The following is a 21560-nucleotide window of genomic DNA, read 5'->3' on the forward strand; positions in this document are numbered from 1 at the left end:
AATAAAGTGTATATATATATATATATATTATGCTCCACCAATGACTGAATAAAAACAAAAAATAAATAAATATAAAACCAATAAAAACAATATAAGAACAAATATGATTAAAAACTATTTTAAAGGGTAAAATCAATTAAAACAGTAAAATAGAAATCAAAGTGTATAAAAAACACAGAGGACAACAGAGAACAGAGGACCACACAACTCACGTAGTGTTAAAAGCCAAAGAATAAAAGTGGGTCTTAAGACGAGACTTAAAACACTCCACTGTGGAAGCAGTTTGAACATGGAGGTGCAGAGTGTTCCAGAGCTTAGGGCCGACCACAGAGAAGGCCCTGTCTCCCCTGGTCTTAAGTCTGGTCTTGGGCACCACGAGCTGGAACTGGCTCTGGGACCTCAGGAATGTAAATTTGGATGAGGTCCGAAATATATTGAGGTGCCAGTCCATGTAAAGATTTAAAAACAAACAGCAATGTTTTAAAATCAATTCTAAAATGAACAGGGAGCCAGTGCAAACTCTGAAGAATTGGGGTTATATGCTGGCGTTTCCTGGCCCCTGTTAAAAGTCGTGCTGCCGCGTTCTGGACTAACTGCAACCGGGAGAGAGCTTTTTGGCTAATGCCAGCATAAAGTGCATTGCAGTAGTCCAGGCCACTTGAAATAAAAGCATGCACAACTTGTTCAAAAGGGTTAAAAGATAAAAACGGTTTAACCTTTACTAAAAGACGAAGGTGATAAAAACACGATTTTAAAAACGCCATTGACTTGTTTGTCTAGTTTAAAATCGCTGTCTATAGTGACGCCAAGGCTGGTGACTTTGGGACTCACATAATTTTGCAATGGTCCCAAGTCAGTGAGGGCCGGACCAAAAACTAAAATTTCCGTTTTTCCCTCATTCATTATTAAAAAATTCTGGGCTAACCAAGCCTTGACGTCGCATAGACAGTTAAGAAGGGGTGTCAGGGGGCCGTGGCTTTTTGAAACCCCCGTAAAGGAACCTGCACTTGATGTGGGGCGTTACTGCAGTGATTCAGTACAAATGTACTGCATATGTTTATGTATTCAGTCATCAGAAAACAGGAGCACTATGTAGTATTATATTCCAAACAACAGCTGACTCACTTGCACTCTTCATCCAGCAGGTGGAAGAGAGCGGTGGGCTTCTTGCTGATGAGACTGATGCAGCCTGTATTGTCGATGTATTCGATATTTCTCCAGCTGATACCCTCCGCCCTGTATTCCTCCTGCAGGGAACACAAACAGTAAGCATGGCGTCCAACAAAAGGAGCTTTTTGGAAGAACTGGCGGCACCTCATTGGATTTTGCTGACAAGACAAAAGTAAGCACAGAATGAACACAAACACTTTAACACAATGGTAATCTACAAAGTGTCAGACACATAAAATGCAAAAATCGCAATATTCTGAATCATCATAAGTAGAGGTGTAGGAAAAAATTGATTCGAATTTGAATCGCGATTCTCACGTTGTGCGATTCAGAATCGATTCTCCTTTTTTTTTTTTTAAATCACTTAAAAAAAATGTTTAATTTTTTTTTAATCAATCCAACAAACCAATACCATAACAATGCAATCCAATTCCAAAACCACACCTGACCCAGCAACACTCAGAACTGCAATAAACAGAGCAATTGAGAGGAGACACAAACACGACACAGAACAAACCAAAAGTAGTGAAACAAAAATGAATATTATCAACAACAGTATCAATATTAGTTATAATTTCAGCATAGCAGTGATTAAAAATCCCTCATTGACATTATCATTAGACATTTATAAAAATTAAAAAAAAAGAACAATAGTGTCACAGTGGCTTACACTTGCATCGCATCTCATAAGCTTGACAACACACTGTGTCCGATATTTTTAAAAAGATAAAATAAGTCATATTTTTGGTTCGTTTAATAGTTAAAACAAATTTAATTTATTGCAATCAGTTGATAAAACATTGTCCTTTACAATTATAAATGCTTTTTTTTTTTTTTTAAATCTACTACTCTGCTAGCATGTAGGCAGACTGGGGTAGATCCTGCTGAAATCCTATGTATTGAATGAATACAGAATTGTTTTGATTCGGAAAAATATCGTTTTTGAATTGAGAATCGCGCTGAATCGAAAAAAATCGGTTTTATAATCGAATCGCGACCCAAAGAATCGATATTGAATCGAATCGTGGGACACCCAAAGATTCGCAGCCCTAATCATAAGTGATACGATTTAAAAAATCCACAATCATGTTTTCCTCGCCAAGTAAAGAAGAACACACTTCTTAGTCTCTTAACAGTTTAATATCCATCCATCCATTTTCTACTGCTTATTCCCATATTAAAGTTAAAGTACCCATGATTGTCACACACACACTAGTTGTGGCGAAATTAATCTCTGCATTTGACCAGTCATTCTTGTTCACCCTTGGGAGGTTAGGGGAGCAGTGAGCAGCAGCGGTGGCCGCGCCCAGGAATAATTTTTGGTGATTTAATCCCCAATTTCAACCCTTGATGCTGAGTGTCAAGCAGGGAGGTAACGGGTCCCATTTTTATAGTCTTTGGTATGCCTCGGCCAGAGCATAATAGATTTAGCCCTTTAGCTAGTCCTACACCCCAGTCTACCGGGCACCACACTTTAGTCATAGGGGACTCCATCACCCGAAACATAAAGCTTAGCAAACCAGCCACAATTAAGTGTATTCCCGGGGGCAGAGCACCTGACATTGAAGCTAATCTTAGGGAGCTAACTCGCAACAGGTACGGCAGGCTAACCGCACCACTAGTTATGCGAATATAGTAATACACGTTGGCTCCAATGACGTTAGGATGAGACAATCAGAGATTACAAAGAGAAACATAGCCAGGGCTTGTAATCTCGCCAGAAAGATGTCCAGGCATCGAGTAATTGTCTCTGGCCCCCTGCCTGGGAGAGGCAATGATGAGAGATATAGCAGATTAGTCTCTCTTAACAAGTGGCTGGATAGCTTCTGCAGACAACAGGGATTTACGTTTATTGATAATTGGCCCTCTTTCTGGGGCAAACCTGGCTTGCTGAGGAGAGACGGCCTTCACCCTAACCAGGAAGGCGCTATCCTCTTGTCTCGGAACATAGACTTCGCATTGAGCCACATTTGACTAACTGCACTAGAGCAAGCCCGGTCACAGGCAATTACAGAGCCTGCTAGCCTGGGTATGGAGTCAGTTAAGTTAGAACTAGCCAGCGCCAGGCTGGATGATCCCTGTACACATGGCAATTTTCGTAGAATAATACACAACTCACAAAATGTTTTTTCTACTGTGTCTATGACTACGTCAGAGTTAGACATGCGTTCTACTGAGGTGGCAAATTATGATGCGTTCAGTTTATCGCAGCGCCAAGTAGACAATCTGAAAATTCCCGTCATATCAATTCCTAGATATGGCCGTAATTATTTTAAGTACACTGCGCATAATAAACGCAACATTATTAATATTGCTACTACGGATAATTTTATCAACAACTCCTTAAAACAGCCCACTACCTATAATATGGGCTTTCTAAACATCAGATCTTTGTCTCCCAAAACGTTATTAGTCAATGAGGTCATTAGAGACAACAACCTTAACGTCATCGGTCTTAGCGAAACCTGGCTTAAACCAGACGACTTTTTTGCGATAAATGAGGCATCCCCTCCTAACTATACGAATGCGCATATTGCCCGTCACCTCAAAAGGGGAGGCGGTGTTGCACTAATATACAACGAAAACTTTAACTTTAGTCCTAACTTAAATAATAAATATAAATCGTTTGAGGTGCTTTCTATGAAGTCTGCCACACCTCTGCCTCTGTGCCTGGCCGTTATCTACCGCCCCCGAGGGCCCTATTCGGACTTTATTAGTGAATTCTCAGAGTTTGTTGCTGATCTAGTGACGCACGCCGATAATATAATTATAATGGGGGACTTTAATATCCATATGAATACCCCATTGGACCCACCGTGCGTGGCGCTCCAGACTATAATTGATAGCTGTGGTCTTACACAAATAATAAATGAACCGACGCATCGCAGCGGTAATACGATAGACCTAGTGCTTGTCAGAGGTATCACCGTTTCCAAAGTTATGATACTCCCGTATACTAAAGTAATGTCCGATCATTACCTTATAAAATTCGAAGTTCAGACTCATGTTCGGCAAGCTAATAATAATAATAACTGCTATAGCAGCCGCAACATTAATGCTGCCACAACGACGACTCTTGCGGACCTACTGCCCTCGGTATTGGCACCGTTCCCAAAGTATGTGGGCTCTATTGATAACCTCACTAACAACTTTAACAACGCCCTGCGCGAAACCATTGATAGTATAGCACCGCTGAAGTTAAAAAAGGCTCCAAAAAGGCGTACGCCATGGTTTACTGAAGAAACTAGAGCTCAGAAATTATTATGTAGAAAGCTGGAACGCAAATGGCGCACGACTAAACTTGAGGTGCACCATCAAGCATGGAGTGATAGTTTAATAACTTATAAACGCATGCTTACCTTAGCTAAAACTAATTATTACTCAAATCTCATCCGCATTAATAAAAACGATCCAAAATTTTTGTTTAGTACAGTAGCATCGCTAACCCAACAAGGGACTCCTTCCAGTAGCTCCACCCATTCGGCAGATGACTTTATGAAGTTCTTTAATAAGAAAATTGAACTTATTAGAAAGGAGATTAAAGACAATGCGTCCCAGCTACAACTGGGTTATAGTAACACAGATACGATTGTATATACGGCGGATACTGCAAATATCCAAAATAGTTTCTCTCGTTTTGATGAAATAACATTAGAAGGATTGTTACAACGTGTAAATGGAATAAAACAAACAACATGTTTACTTGACCCACTTCCTGGGAAACTTATCAAGGAGCTTTTTGTATTATTAGGTCCATCAGTGCTAAATATTATAAACTTATCACTTTCCTCGGGCACTGTTCCCGTTGCATTCAAAAAAGCGGTTATTCATCCTCTCCTTAAAAGACCTAACCTCGATCCTGACCTCATGGTAAACTACCGACCGGTGTCTCACCTTCCCTTTATTTCGAAAATCCTCGAAAAAATTGTTGCAGAGCAGCTAAATGAGCACTTAGCGTTTAACAATCTATGTGAAACCTTTCAATCCGGTTTCAGGGCAAATCACTCGACTGAGACAGCCCTCGCAAAATTGACTAATAATCTATTGCTAACGATGGACTCTGATGCGTCATCTATGTTGCTGCTCCTCGATCTTAGCGCTGCTTTCGATACCGTCGATCATAATATTTTATTAGAGCGTATCAAAATACGAATTGGTATGTCAGACTCAGCCCTGTCTTGGTTTAACTCTTATCTTACTGATAGGATGCAGTGCGTCTCCTATAACAGTGTGACCTCGGACTATGTTAAGGTAACGTGTGGAGTTCCCCAGGGTTCGGTCCTTGGCCCTGTACTCTTCAGCATCTACATGCTGCCGCTGGGTGACATCATACGCAAATACGGTATTAGCTTTCACTGTTATGCTGATGACACCCAACTCTACATGCCCCTAAAGCCGACCAACACGCCAGACTGTAGTCAGTTGTAAGCGTGTCTTAATGAAATTAAACAATGGATGTCCGCTAACTTTTTGCAACTTAATGCCAAAAAAACGGAAATGCTGATTATCGGTCCTGCTAGACACCGACCTCTATTTAATAATACAACTTTAACATTTGACAACCAAATAATAAAACAAGGTGACTCTGTAAAAAATCTGGGTATTATCTTCGACCCAACTCTCTCCTTTGAGTCACACATTAAAAGCGTTACTAAAACGGCCTTCTTTCATCTCCGTAATATCGCTAAAATTCGCTCCATTTTGTCCACTAAAGACGCCGAGATCATTATCCATGCGTTTGTTACGTCTCGCCTCGACTACTGTAACGTATTATTTTCGGGTCTCCCCATGTCTAGCATTAAAAGATTACAGTTGGTACAAAATGCGGCTGCTAGACTTTTGACAAGAACAAGAAAGCTTGATCATATTATGCCTGTACTGGCTCACCTGCACTGGCTTCCTGTGCACTTAAGATGTGACTTTAAGGTTTTACTACTTACGTATAAAATACTACACGGTCTAGCTCCAGCCTATCTTGCCGATTGTATTGTACCGTATGTCCCGGCAAGAAATCTGCGTTCAAAAGACTCCGGCTTATTAGTGATTCCTAGAGCTCAAAAAAAGTCTGCGGGCTATAGAGCGTTTTCCGTTCGGGCTCCAGTACCCTGGAATGCCCTCCCGGTAACAGTTCGAGATGCTACCTCAGTAGAACCATTTAAGTCTCACCTTAAAACTCATCTGTATACTCTAGCCTTTAAATAGACCTCCTTTTTAGACCAGTTGATCTGCCGCTTCTTTTCATTCTCCTATGTCCCCCCCTCCCTTGTGGAGGGGGTCCGGTCCGATGACCATGGATGAAGTACTGGCTGTCCAGAGTCGAGACCCAGGATGGACCGCTCGTCGGGACCCAGGATGGACCGCTCGCCTGTATCGGTTGGGGACATCTCTACGCTGCTGATCCGCTTGAGATGGTTTCCTGTGGACGGGACTCTCGCTGCTGTCTTGGAGCCACTATGGATTGAACTTTCACAGTATCACGTTAGACCCGCTCGACATCCATTGCTTTCGGTCCCCTAGAGGGGGGGGGTTGCCCACATCTGAGGTCCTCTCCAAGGTTTCTCATAGTCAGCATTGTCACTGGCGTCCCACTGGATGTGAATTCTCCCTGCCCACTGGGTGTGAGTTTTCCTTGCCCTTTTGTGGGTTCTTCCGAGGATGTTGTAGTCGTAATGATTTGTGCAGTCCTTTGAGACATTTGTGATTTGGGGCTATATAAATAAACATTGATTGATTGATTGAGTTTGAACTCACAACCTATCGATCTCAGGGCGAATAAATAATAGCAAATGTATTTCAAACCGCTTGTTATTTTTCCCCAAGATCATGGGAAAGAGCGTTAGTCAATAAAGACCCTAATCAAGGGGAAGTTTAAATAAAAATCCACTAAGTCTCCATTTCTTTGCTTCCTAACTAAATATTCACTTGTCCCTTTTTGGGTAGTAGGGGGTGATGGAGCCTATCTTAGCTGCATATTCTCTTCAAATTGAATAGGTGAATATTTAAAAAAAATTTGAGCAGAAGAGTAAACAAAAATAACATACTAAATTGTAAACTACACACTATAATCTCTTACTGCTTGCAAAAGTGAAACCATATAAATGAATAATCGCCTTCTTGTATTACAAAATCCAAAACCTGTGAACTTGGCACGTTGTGTATATCGTAAAAAAAACAGAATACAATAATTTGCAAATCCTTTTAAACTTATATTCAATTAAATAGACTGCTAAGACAAGATATTTAATGTTTGAACTGAGAATTTTTTTGTTGTTGTTGCAAATAGAACAATTGGCACAGGGGCATTTTTACCACTTTTCTTTTAACAACACCCAGTAAACGTTTGGGAACGGAGGAGACCAATTTTTGAAGCTTTTCAGGTGGAATCCTTTCCCATTCTTACTTGATGTACAACAGGGTTTCTCACACATTCATTTATTTGTGGCGGACCACCACGAAAGAATTACGGCCGCCACAAATAGATTAAAAAAAAATATATATATATATATATATATATATATATATATATATATATATATATTTTTTTTTTTTTAAATGTATTTATTTTTTTCGGCTTTTGACTCGATCGACGGCTCATAAATGGGACTTTGTCTGTGAATGGAGCTTGTAGTTACAACTCCGGTGCAGTAGGTGGCAGTAAATAAAATAAATGATAAATGGGTTGTACTTGTATAGCGCTTTTCTACCTTCAAGGTACTCAAAGCGCTTTGACACAACCAATTATGTATCAATTAGTAGACAACATGACATAATATTTTTTGAAGCTCAAGAGGATTGAGCGAGTCTGTAAGGTGGGTGCTGACTCAGCTTTTTGGTACTCACTCCCTCATTGAGAACAGGATATTGTATCAACCACTCTACAAGCTTTTAAGTAAGCTTCCATTGACTGCTGTGATTCACTGCTATGTTGACTCATCCAACAAGACAATAGAGTCAAGTGTTTGGCAACAACCTGAAATGGACCCAGTAAACCTATCAGCAAAAGTCAACAATGTTTGGGTGCGGCAGGGCTTCTAAAGTGGAGCAGCAACATCTTCCACCTTTCAAAAAGGGTTGGTCTTCCTCCGACACTGAAAATGTGCCAATACATTTTTTTTTATACATTTCGCTTGTGTCAGTAATAAGATCCTAGCATGTGTCCAACTACAGTAAAGAGATTCAGACTTTTTTGGGGGCAAACCAGGGGTCGGCAACCTTTACAACTCAAAGAGCCATTTTGACTCGTTTCACAAAATAAAAAAGACAATGGGAGCCGCAACCGTTCTCCCGAATATCTGCTGGTGGTCACCCAGATAACAATAAGGGCGTGCTATGAAGCCATTGCCTTAGACGCCTTCTACAACATGTACAAACTGCTTGCCCGTCCAGTAACATGTTGTATGTGGCTTCAGCAGATACATGTACACGACTGCAAGACATACTGGGTGATACAGGTTACACTGAAGGTTGTGATATAAACAACTTTAACACTCTTACTAATATGCACCACACAGTGAACCCACACCAAACAAGAATGACAAACATTCTCACAGTAACACAACACAACACATACCCAGAATCCTTTGCATCCATGACTGAAGCTGCGTGACTTCCCTCAGAGACACTGGGTCAACACACCCGTGGCCACACCTGTACGACTTTCAGGTACTATTTAATCTCACTAAAACACTAGCAACACAATAGGAAGATAAGGGATTTTCCGGAATTATCCTAGTAAATGTGTCTAATAACATATGAATCGCTCCCACTGCAATCGCCTTTTTTTTTTTTCTTCTAGTCCTTCACTCTAAATTTCGTCATCCATGAATCTTTCATCCACGCTCAAATTAATGGGGAAATTGTCGCTTAGATGTCACACTCACATCGTCTGCTACTTCCGGTAAAGGCAAGGCTTTTTTATTAGCGACCAAACGTTGCAAACTTTATCGTCGATGTTCTCTACTAAATCCTTCCAGCAAAAATATGGCAATATCGCGAAATGATCAAGTATGACACATAGAATGGACCTGCTATCCCCGTTTAAATAAGAACATCTCATTTCAGTAGGCCTTTAATCCAAAATGTTTCCATTCTCCCTTTTCTGTCAACACCTCATGTCTGCTTGTGTGTGTGTGCATTGCCAAACATACTCCTCCTCTCGTAAAACCAGCAATGTCACAATGTGACAAAGGCGCACCGTCATGCCCGTAAAAAAAAAAAAAAGGGGGGGGAACTGGTATTTTTCGGATGCAGTATAGTATTGTTTTTGATACATTAGTACAGCGGTACTTTATTAGTACCAGTATACCGTGCAAGCCTAAAGTGCACATTGACAAAATTCCAACCTGCTTGAAAATTGTTTCAGTCAGAGGCTTCACTGCTTATTTAGTCTATTTTTTCTTCACACAGTACTATAGTATATTGATGCTTTATGTCTAAATTTCGTCTTTGACCTGGTAAAATCAAGATAATTTAATGATAAGCAAAACGTATTCATGACATGGATTACAGTTGTGAGTTGTTGTGTGTAGCAGCCTTTTAAAGGCCTACTGAAATGAGATTTTCTTATTTAAACGGGGTTAGCAGGTCCATTCTATGTGTCATACTTGATCATTTCGCGATATTGCCATATTTTTGCTGAAAGGATTTAGTAGAGAACATCCACGATAAAGTTCGCAACTTTTGGTCACTAATAAAAAAAAATTTGCCTGTACCGGAAGTAGCAGACGATGTGGTTGTAGAGCTCCTCGCATCCTCACATTGTTTACAATCATAGCCACCAGCAGCTAGAGCGATTCGGACCGAGAACGCGACAATTTCCCCAATAATTTGAGCAAGGATGAAAGATTCGTGGATGAGGATAGTGAGAGTGAAGGACTCCAAAAAAAAATAAAAAATAAAAGGTGACACATTTAGACACATTTACTAGGATAATTCTGGAAAATCCCTTATCTGCTTATTGTGTTAATAGTGTTTTAGTGAGATTATAAAATCATACCTGAAAGTTGGAGGGCTGCGGTGAACGCCAGTGTCTCTGAGAGAAGCCAATGGAGGAGCCAAGATCACAGCTGCCTTTTTGACAGCTACAGGAGGAGTGCGCATAATCCACTCAAGTCTCCGGTAAGAGCCGTCTTAATATCACAATTTTCCCATCCAAAAACTTGCTGGTTGACGGAGAGAAACATGTTCGCTTGACCGCTTTGTGTTAAAGCTTCACAACAAACAAAGAAACACCGGCTGCGTCTCGGTGCTAAAGGCAGCTGCAATCCACCGCTTTCCACCAACAGCATTTTTCTTTATAGTCTCCATTATTAATTGAAAAAATTGCAAAAGATTCAGCAACACAGATGTCCAAAATACTGTGTAATTATGCGATGAAAAGAGACAACTTTTAGCCGTAAGTGGTGCTGGGATAATATGTCCCCTGCAACCAATAACGTCACAAACACACGTCATCATTCCGCGACGTTTTCAACAAGAAACTCCGCGGGAAATTTAAAATTGTAATTTAGTAAACTAAACCGGCTGTATTGGCATGTGTTGCAATGTTAATATTTCATAATTGATATATACAGTTGTGATCAAAATTATTCAACCCCCACACAATTTTGGTGTTTTAGCAAGTAGGACATTTATTCCGGCTTCACGGTGGCAGAGGGGTTAGTGCGTCTGCCTCACAATACGAAGTTCCTGCAGTCCTGGTTTCAAATCCAGGCTCGGGATCTTTCTGTGTGGAGTTTGCATGTTCTCCCCGTGATTGCGTGGGTTCCCTCCGGGTACTCCGGCTTCCTCCCACTTCCAAAGACATGCACCTGGGGATAGGTTGATTCGCAACACTAAATTGGCCCTAGTGTGTGAATGTGAGTGTGAATGTTGTCTGTCTATCTGTGTTGGCCCTGCGATGAGGTGGCGACTTGTCCAGGGTGTACCCTGCCTTCCGCCCGATTGTAGCTGAGCTAGGCGCCACTGCCCCCCGCGACCCCGAAAGGGAATAAGCGGTAGAAAATGGATGGATGGACATTTATTCCGTATTATGTTTATAGTCATATCAAATAAAGATGCATTAAATAGACAAATGCAACTTAAATTACTACAGTATATTTTGTAACATACCAAACAGTGTCATTTCTGTTAATATTTCATTGACTAAATTTTTACATCAACAGTTCTATGGAGTGATGAGACAAAAGTGGAACTCTTTGGGCCTATGAATCAACGTTATGTCTGGAGGAGAAAAAATGAAGCTTACAAAGAGAAGAACACCTTGCCTACTGTTAAACATGGTGGGGGGTCAATCATGCTCTGGGGCTGTTTCTCTGCCTTAGGTACCGGGAATCTCCAGCGCGTTCAAGGCATCATGAATTCTATTTCCTAGCAGGATATATTAGCTGCAAATGTCATGAAGTCAGTGACGAAGCTGAGGCTTGGGAGACGTTGGACCTTCCAACAGGACACGGATCCCAAGCATACCTCCAAATCAACATCGGAGTGGTTGCAGAAGAAGGGCTGGAAGACTCTGGAGTGGCCTTCACAGTCGCCAGACCTAAATCCTATAGAAAAGCTGTGGTGGGACTTGAAGAAGGCAGTTGCAGCACGCAAGCCCAAGAATATGAATGAACTGGAGGCCTTTGCCCAAGAGGAATGGGCTAAAATACCTGTAGATGGTTGCAAGAAGCTTGTGTCCGGTTATGTATCACCTTTGAAGGATGTCATTACTGCCAAAGGGTGTTCTACTAAGTACTAAAGATGCATGTAACTAGGGGCTTGAATCATTTTGTCAATGAGATATTAAGAAAAATGTCCTTTATGGGTATTTTGTAAAATACAGTGTTACAATTTAAGTTGCATTTGTCTATTTGACACATCTTTATTTGATTTGACTATAAACAAAATACGGAATAAATGTCCAACTTGCTAAAACACCAAAATTGTGTGGGGGTTTGAATAATTTGGATCACAACTGTAAACTATCAGACTGTGTGGTCGGTAGTAGTGGGTTTCAGTAGGCCTTTAAGAAACAGGAAACAATTTGAAAGTCATTGATAAGCTCTTAAACATGTCAGTCGCACTCTAAGGTAAACACAATGTTTAACACGCATACAACTGGTTCCGGGCATGTCTTTCAAAAGCCCTTGGAGGTAAGGCACACTTGAACAAACATCGCCATGGTGGCGACAGGACAGGGGTAGTAAAGACATACTAGTTTATTTATTAACTAAACACCTACTGTGCAGTGTGACAAGCACAAAGGATTTCTTTTCAAAACAGAGAAGAATCTAGTTCAACCACAAGCTTATTTCAATGTGTTCTACATCCTATTGGTTTGCTTACCTGTTCCAGCTTGAAGGTGTGCTGATTGAAGTAATGCTGAAGACGTTCATTTGCAAAGTTGATGCAGAACTGCTCGAAACTGTTGTTCTCGTAGTCCTCAAAACCAAAAATGTCCAACACTCCGATGGACAAGATCTGTAAAAGAAGAATGTGGATCTTGTCGTAAAAATCACACTAATTTTGAGGCCTGGCCAATCGATATTTTATTTGGTGGCATCCAGTAGCTGTATTTGACGTACCTTGGCTGGCTCTTCCAGGTCCTTGATGTTGAGCAGAGCGTGGTTGATCCTGAAGACAATCCAGTCAAACAGCGCACTGTACAGCGACTTAGCCATGGAGTCCCTCACTGTACCCGCCTGCAAGTTTAATAGGAACAATAAATTGTGAAATATGCATTTTTGCTTATCCTTGGCCAATACCGCCTAGATTTATAGTATAGTATTTTATTATTACACTTCAGAAATCGCAACTTGACTGTTCAGATCAGGGGTCATCAACGCGGTGCCCGCGGGCTCCTGGTAGCCCCCAAGGACCAGATGAGTAGCCCGCTGGCCTGTTCTAGAAATAGCTCAAATAGCAGCACTTACCAGTGAGCTGCCTCTATTTTTTAAATTGTATTTATTTACTAGCAAGCTGGTCTCGCTTTGCTGGACATTTTTAATTCTAAGAGAGACAAAACTGAAATAGAATTTGAAAATCCAAGAAAATATTTTAAAGACTTGGTCTTCACTTGTTTAAATGAATTCATTATTTTTTTTACTTTGCTTCTTATAACTTTCAGAAAGACAATTTTAGAGAAAAAATACAACCTTAAAAATTATTTTAGGGTTTTTAAACACATATACCTTTTTACCTTTCAATTTTCTTCCTCTTCTTTCCTGACAATTTAAATCAACGTTCAAGTAATTTATTTTTATTATTGTGAAGAATAATAAATACATTTTAATTTAATTCTTCATTTTAGCTTCTGTTTATTCGACGAAGAATATTTGTGAAATATTCCTTCAAACTTATTATGATTAAAATTCCCAAAAATTATTCTGGCAAATCGAGAAAATCTGTAGAATCAAATTTAAATCTTATTTCAAAGTCTTTTGAATTTCTTTTAAAATTTTTGTTCTGGAAAATCTAGAAGAAATAATGATTTGTCTTTGTTAGACAAATAGCTTGGTCCAATTTGTTATATATTCTAACAAAGTGCAATTAGATTTTAACCTATTTAAAACATGTCATCAAAATTCTGAAATTAATCCTAATCAGGAAAAATTACTAATGATGTTCCATAAATTCTTTTTTTTATTTTCTCTTAAATTTTTTCTGTTGAATTTTGAATTTCAAGGAGTCGAAATTGAAGATAAACTATGTTTCAAAATTGAATTTTCATTTTTTTCATGTTTTCTCCTCTTATAAATCGTTCAATTAAGTGTTTTTTCCATCATTTATTCTCTACAAAAAACCTTCCGTAAAAGGAAAAAAAATGTACGACGGAATGACAGACAGAAATATCCATTTATATATATATATATATATATATATATATATATATATATATTTATTAAAAGTAAATTGATCAAATTGGCTATTTCTGGCAATTTATTTAAGTGTGTATCAAACTGGTAGCCCTTTGCATTAATCAGTACCCAAGAAGTAGCTCTTGGTTTCAAAAAGGTTGGTGACCCCTGGTTCAGATTGTCTTAACCCTGTAAGACCCGGACATAGAAATACATGAATAAAAAAATATTCAACCTGTCAGATGGTGTTTTAGGGGGCATTTGGGAATTAAAATTAAGTGTTGGCAAATTTTTCATATTTTGATAAGGTTTTATGGAACCGTTGTAAAGATACAACGTTGGGTGAAAAAGTTAGCAAAATTTTCCAAAAGCCATTTGTATTCATTTTCTGAACATGTTCCACATGTTTTCACTTCAGTCAAACAACTAAGGGTTCATTTGAATGCTTATTGCTCATTACCTTGACTCAGAACACTGAAAAATAATAATTATAATAACAACATAACTCAGAGATATTTATTAAAAGTAAATTGAGCAAATTGGCTATTTCTGGCAATTTATTTAGATGTGTATCAAACTGGTAGCCCTTTGCATTAATCAGTACCCAAGAAGTAGCTCTTGGTTTCAAAAAGGTTGGTGACCCCTGGTTCAGATTGTCTTAAAGACGTTCCGCCGCTCACCACGCAGGCTTCATCAGTCCATGCTCATAGACTTAAATTGGTCCGACATAGTCGAGATGTTGGTGCCGAAATCTAAACTATTTATCTTCTAATAAAAGAACAGTCTACTTGCGATCGAGTGAATGCTTCGATAATACAATGACCTGGATAAATGACAACATCCATAGACATCTAACAGAGTAAAATTTCACCTTCAGTGGACTGGTTTAAAACAACAGAAACCCATTTCAAGGAATACAAGATGAAGGGCTAAATTGTGAAGAATTGAACAATTGACTGATATAATTAATTTATATGTCATTGTAAATTACTTTTAAGACTTCAAGACTTTAAAGAATCCCAATTGTGAATTCCTCCACACATGCAAGACAGAAAGGAGAACTGAGACATGGTTTCTCTCTCTCTATACCCAGGACTACGTTTCCAAGCTCGGGGATAAAAGTGGCAGCTGTGACCAAGCCCACCGCAAAAAGTATGTAATTTTAAAAAAAGGAAAAATTGCGCATCAGGTATACTACAGAGAGACAAAAACACAACTTCTCAGGAAAACAACCCAAGTCCCGATGGGGGCGAGCTCTGCGTTTTAAGCCCTTAATCTCTTTTTTGCAATGTCCAACGTGTACGAAACGTTCAATACAGTCGATGGTCACGTTCAATAAATAGCGACTGCTTGTATTAACAATGTGACCTCGGACTACGTTAAGGTAACGTGTGGAGTTCCCCAGGGTTCGGTCCTTGGCCCTGCACTCTTCAGCATCTACATGCTGCCGCTAGGTGACATCATACGCAAATACGGTATTAGCTTTCACTGTTATGCTGATGACACCCAACTCTACATGCCCCTAAAGCTGACCAACACGCCGGATTGTTGTCAGCTGGAGGCGTGTCTTAATGAAATTAAACAATGGATGTCCGCTAACTTTTTGCAACTCAACGCCAAAAAAACGGAAATGCTGATTATCAGTCCTGCTAGACACCGAACTCTATTTAATAATACAACTCTAACATTTGACAACCAAACAATTAAACAAGGCGACACGGTAAAGAATCTGGGTATTATCTTTGACCCAACTCTCTCCTTTGAGGCACACATTAAAAGCGTTACTAAAACGGCCTTCTTTCATCTCCGTAATATCGCTAAAATTCGCTCCATTCTGTCCTCTAAAGACGCTGAGATCATTATCCATGCGTTTGTTACGTCTCGCCTCGACTACTGTAACGTATTATTTTCGGGTCTCCCCATGTCTAGCATTAAAAGATTACAGTTGGTACAAAATGCGGCTGCTAGTCTTTTGACAAGAACAAGAAAGTTTGATCACATTACGCCTGTACTGGCTCACCTGCACTGGCTTCCTGTGCACTTAAGATGTGACTTTAAGGTTTTACTACTTACGTATAAAATACTACACGGTCTAGCTCCAGCCTATCTTGCCGATTGTATTGTACCATATGTCCCGGCAAGAAATCTGCGTTCAAAGGACTCCGGCTTATTAGTGATTCCCAAAGCCCAAAAAAAGTCTGCGGGCTATAGAGCTTTTTCATTTCGGGCTCCAGTACTCTGGAATGCCCTCCCGGTAACAGTTCGAGATGCCACCTCAGTAGAAGCATTTAAGTCTCACCTTAAAACTCATTTGTATACTCTAGCCTTTAAATAGACTCCCTTTTTAGACCAGTTGATCTGCCGTTTCTTTTCTTTTTCATCTATGTCCCACTCTCCCTTGTGGAGGGGGTCCGGTCCGATCCGGTGGCCATGTACTGCTCGCCTGTGTATCGGCTGGGGACATCTCTGCGCTGCTGATCCGCCTCCGCTTGGGATGGTTTCCTGCTGGCTCCGCTGTGAACGGGACTCTCGCTGCTGTGTCTTGGATCCTCTTTAGACTGGACTCTCGCGACTGTGTTGTATCCATTGTGGATTGAACTTTCACAGTATCATGTTAGATCCGCTCGACATCCATTGCTTTCCTCCTCTCTAAGGTTCTCATAGTCATCATTGTCACCGACGTCCCACTGGGTGTGAGTTTTCCTACCGAGGATGTCGTGGTGGTTTGTGCAGCCCTTTGAGACACATTGATTGATTGATTGATTGATGGTCACGTTCAATAAATAGCGACTGCTTGTATTATCGGTTGTGTTGAGCTATTGTTCTTTAGTTGGTTTGTTGCAAGCAGCTCTACGTTTGTAAATTATACAAATAATATTCTTAAAACTCCTTACATATGATGTGTAGTTTAGTACTTACGCAATTTCCATCCATCCATCCATTTTCTACCGCTTATTCCCTTTCGGGGTCGCGGGGGGCGCTGGCGCCTATCTCAGCTACAATCGGGCGGAAGGCGGGGTACACCCTGGACAAGTCGCCACCTCATCGCAGGGCCAACACAGATAGACAGACAACATTCACACTCACATTCACACAATTTACTGTAAATAAATATCTTAAGCATGAACTGTATCAACAAACCTGTGTGGATCAGTGTTTCATAAACAACGAGATTATTTAATGAAATGACAAAGAACAAAATGTTATTCACATTTCCAATAGCAAATGGTGAACTCACAGAGAAGCAAAGGTGAGTTTTTGACTTATAAAGAAAATAAGACTCATTTTTCTCCAAATCAACAACCATGAAAGATATTTTCAGACAACCAGAATCCGAATAAGTATGCCTTTGTTTAGTGAAGTATCAATCTAAAACTACACACATTATTCACAGGAAGTGAGAACTATGCAAAAAAACTAACGGGGGAACAATCATTTTCGAAGCGTGGGTTTTACATACTGAAGAACCTGATTGTTCTGAGTGTTATTGCACAATATTTAAGATGAGACCACCCAGTGTGCCAAAAACAGTCACAGGGGCCTAAAATATTCTGGATGAGAATGTGTACTACTAGTACTAACATTCTGTGCCTCAGCACTCACAGCATCTTCTCAGGGATGATCCTAAAAGATAATGTTTTCAGGCTTTCAGGCAACAAATTAAAAAGTTCAAAGGTAGGTGACTGACTTTAAAAATGTACAACAAAACAAATCGTTGGGTATCCAAATCTTTAAGGATGAGAGGTTTATTCAAACTTAGCATCCATTTATTTCCATGTTGTGTTTTCTCTCTTTCCGATGACTCATCTGCAGACCTTGACTTGTGTTTGTTTTCCGAGCAGAAGATAAACTGAAAACCGTGAAAAGGCTTCAAAATGCTTTTCTTTCTCTAAATATACTTGTGTGTGTATGGCTACAGACTGGAGGAGCAGGAAAAAGAAGTACAGGAAGATATCCGGTATGTGTCCATGCTGTCCTGTAAACATACCCCGGTCAGGCGTTATTGACTTGGCAATGTGCCTCCAGACACACTACAGACCAGGACGCTCAACTTGAGCACAATTTAGTGCTCAAATGTAAGCTTTGAAGTCATCTGTATATCCTGTACCAATATTGCTGACTAAAATATTCACAAATAATTAATCAAGCCACAATGAAAGTCTCACCTCTGACAGTTTGTAAGGGACAATCAGCTTCTCGCCCACAGTGATGGTCTTGCGCGTTGTTAGAGCTTCAAAAAGCATCTCTTCTTTGACCTGGCCAAGATGTGAGACAAGGCAGTTAGTTCCATCCTGACAAATAATCAATCAATCAATCAATGTTTATTTACATAGGCCTAAATCACAAATGTCTCAAAGGACTGTACAAACCATTACGACTACGACATCCTCGGAAGAACCCACAAAAGGGCAAGGAAAACTCACACCCAGTGGGCAGGGAGAATTCACACCCAGTGGGACGGCAGTCCAAATAAATCTTGGACCATCACAGAGATTCAGTTGAATCTATTCATTGTTCAAATTTAGCTGCTTATTACTTACCCAGCCTCAGTTAGCTGCTGAGTAAAGGGCTGAATAATCTATGAAACCAACATACTGTATTACAAACTGTACAGCTGGTATGCAAGTTCAGTCAGAGGCAAAGGTGGGTAGTAATGCGCTACATTTACTGCATCACATTTACTTGAGTAACTTTTGGGATTAATTGTACTTCTAAGAGTAGTTTTAATGCAACATTTTTTACTTTTACTCGAGTATATTTATAGAGAATAAACGCTCCATTTATCTACATTCAGCTCGCTACTGATTTTTATCGATCTGTTAATGCACGCTTTGTTTGTTTTGGTTCGTCAGACAGACCTTCAAAGTAAGATCTATCACATGCCTGCGTTTCACCAATCAAATGCAACCATTGGTGACGTTTGACTCCGTTTCACCAATCAAACAGAGCCAGGCGGTCACATGATTAACTGCACACTGTATTTATTTTTTTTATAAACCTTTATTTATATATTTAAACATTTACAAACAGTAATTGACAGTAATGCGGACGTTGTACCGATCCGTTGTGGTGAAGAAGGAGCTGAGCCGGAAGGCAAAGCTCTCAATTTACCGGTCGATCTACGTTCCCATCCTCACCTATGGTCATGAGCTTTGGGTCATGACCGAAAGGATAAGATCACGGGTACAAGCGGCCGAAATGAGTTTCCTCCGCCGTGTGGCGGGGCTCTCCCTTAGAGATAGGGTGAGAAGCTCTGCCATCCGGGAGGGACTCAAAGTAAAGCCGCTGCTCCTTCACATCGAGAGGAGCCAGATGAGGTGGTTCGGGCATCTGGTCAGGATGCCACCCGAACGCCTCCCTAGGGAGGTGTTTAGGGCACGTCCAACCGGTAGGAGGCCGAGGGGAAGACCCAGGACACGTTGGGAAGACTATGTCTCCCGGCTGGCCTGGGAACGCCTCGGGATCCCCCGGGAAGAGCTAGACGAAGTGGCTGGGGAGAGGGAAGTCTGGGTTTCCCTGCTTAGGCTGTTGCCCCCGCGACCCGACCTCGGATAAGCGGAAGATGATGGATGGATGGAACATTTACAAACAGTTGAAAATAATAATCAAAGTAAGTACAAAAACAGTACAAAACAGTATAATAACCATACAAAACAGTGCCAGGGGGCTGTAAATTCAAAGTAACTAAAATAAAATGCAAAAAATATATATACAAAAAATAAAGTGCAAAGCCATAGGCTCACTCAATCTCAGTAAATAACTTAAATTTGGAACACAGCATCATCGTTTTCACAGTTTTTTGTTTGTTAGAGGTAGAGTGTTTTAATGTAGAGTTCTAAATCTTTTTTAAAGGCACAAAAAACAGGTCGGGTATTGAGAAACTTACATTTATGAATATAAAACCAATAGTATAATGAGGTTGCAAAGGTAAAATTCATTTTCAGTTTTTTTTTCAATACGGTGTAAAACTAAATATATATTATTTAATATATATTATTGTTTTAGTTGCTTAAGAGATATTCCTGGCTCTGAATTTGTTCATTGCTATTTTTATGTTTTTGTGCATTACTTGTTGCCGTCATCATTAAACGAACAGGTTACTCATCAGTTACTCAGTACTTGAGTAGTTTTTTCACAACATACTTTTTACTTTTACTCAAGTAAATATTTGGGTGACTACTCCTTACTTTTACTTGAGTAATAAATCTCTAAAGTAACAGTTCTCTTACTTGAGTACAATTTCTGGCTTCTCTACCCACCTCTGGTCAGAGGAGACATTCTATTAAATTACAAGATGGACAAACATGTTTAACGCTATAGTCACTCAATGCTTCACAGTTATCTAGAGTTTTGATCACATAAGCAGGATATTGCCTTCTGTCACCAAGTAGGAATTAGTACAGTGTGTAACATAAACAGAAGGCTATTCAGTAACTACTTCAGGCTCCCAGGAAATTAAAGAAGTTTTGGCTGGGGAGCAAAGGCAATGACTTAATGAACAATGAAGTGTACTGATGCAGTTGAAGAGAACGAAGATTGGGAAACTATCGGATAGATTTCTAATTAATTCCCTATGTAAGTGTTTCTTAATCATTGTTGGGCTGTAAACGCCCCCAAGATGCATCACGAAAAAAAAAAAATTCTTAGCTGTTGTCCGTATGGGCCGCAGCGGTACTCAGTTTTAATACACTTTTCCACCACTTGTGGCAGTAATTACAATCTCAAACAAACAGAAGAAGTTTTCATTTGCACTGAAATTTGTTTGATAGTTTCAGAAGCATCTACTGTACATAATTATCACTTATCATTACGCTTATCAGTAATTTACCGTATTTTTCGGACAATAAGTCACTCCGGAGTATAAGTCGCACCTGCCGAAAATGCATAATAAAGAAGGAAAAAAACATATATAAGTCGCACTGGAGTATAAATCGCATTTTTGGGGGGAAATTTATTTGATAAAAACCCACACCAAGAATAGACATTTCAAAGGCAATTTAAAATAAATAAAGAATAGTGAACAACAGGCTGAATAAGTGTACGTTATATGAGGCATAAATAACCAACTGAGAAGGTGCCTGGTATGTTAACGTAACATATTATGGTAAGAGTCATTCAAATAACTATAACATATAGAACATGCTATACGTTTACCAAACAATTTGTCACTCCTAATCACTAAATCCCATGAAATCTTATACGTCTAGTCTCTTACGTGAATGAGCTAAATAATATTATTTGATATTTTACGGTAATGTGTTAATAATTCCACACATAAGTCGCTCCTGAGTATAAGTCACACCCCCGGCCAAACTATGAAAATAACTGTGACTTATAGTCCGAAAAATACGGTAGTTGGAATGTATTTATTTTATTCTTGTGCAATTTTATGTAAATTTATCTTTAATCAGTTTTTTTGAGTCCCTTTTGCAGAAGTAATTATTTTTATAATCAGCCTGACCTAAGCCTTGATCAATCAATCAATCAATCAATCAATGTTTATTTATATAGCCCAAAATCACAAGTGTCTCAAAGAGCTGCACAAACCAC

General features: G+C 39.7%; 1 protein-coding gene across 1 annotated transcript in view; it reads right to left on the reverse strand.

The window, feature by feature from the left end:
• myo9aa (myosin IXAa) overlaps window positions 1–21560 on the reverse strand; it is a 328362-nt gene that overhangs the window by 121036 nt on the left and 185766 nt on the right. Inside the window, exons 9-12 of the mRNA XM_061887012.1 lie at window positions 18176–18265; window positions 12738–12854; window positions 12499–12633; window positions 1126–1247 (exon numbers count right to left, since the gene is read on the reverse strand). Of these exons, the coding sequence (XP_061742996.1) occupies window positions 1126–1247; window positions 12499–12633; window positions 12738–12854; window positions 18176–18265 (464 nt within the window). The remainder of the gene's footprint in view (window positions 1–1125; window positions 1248–12498; window positions 12634–12737; window positions 12855–18175; window positions 18266–21560) is intronic.

This window comes from Nerophis ophidion, linkage group LG25 (assembly GCF_033978795.1).
Source record: "Nerophis ophidion isolate RoL-2023_Sa linkage group LG25, RoL_Noph_v1.0, whole genome shotgun sequence".
Taxonomy (NCBI): Eukaryota; Metazoa; Chordata; class Actinopteri; order Syngnathiformes; family Syngnathidae; genus Nerophis; species Nerophis ophidion.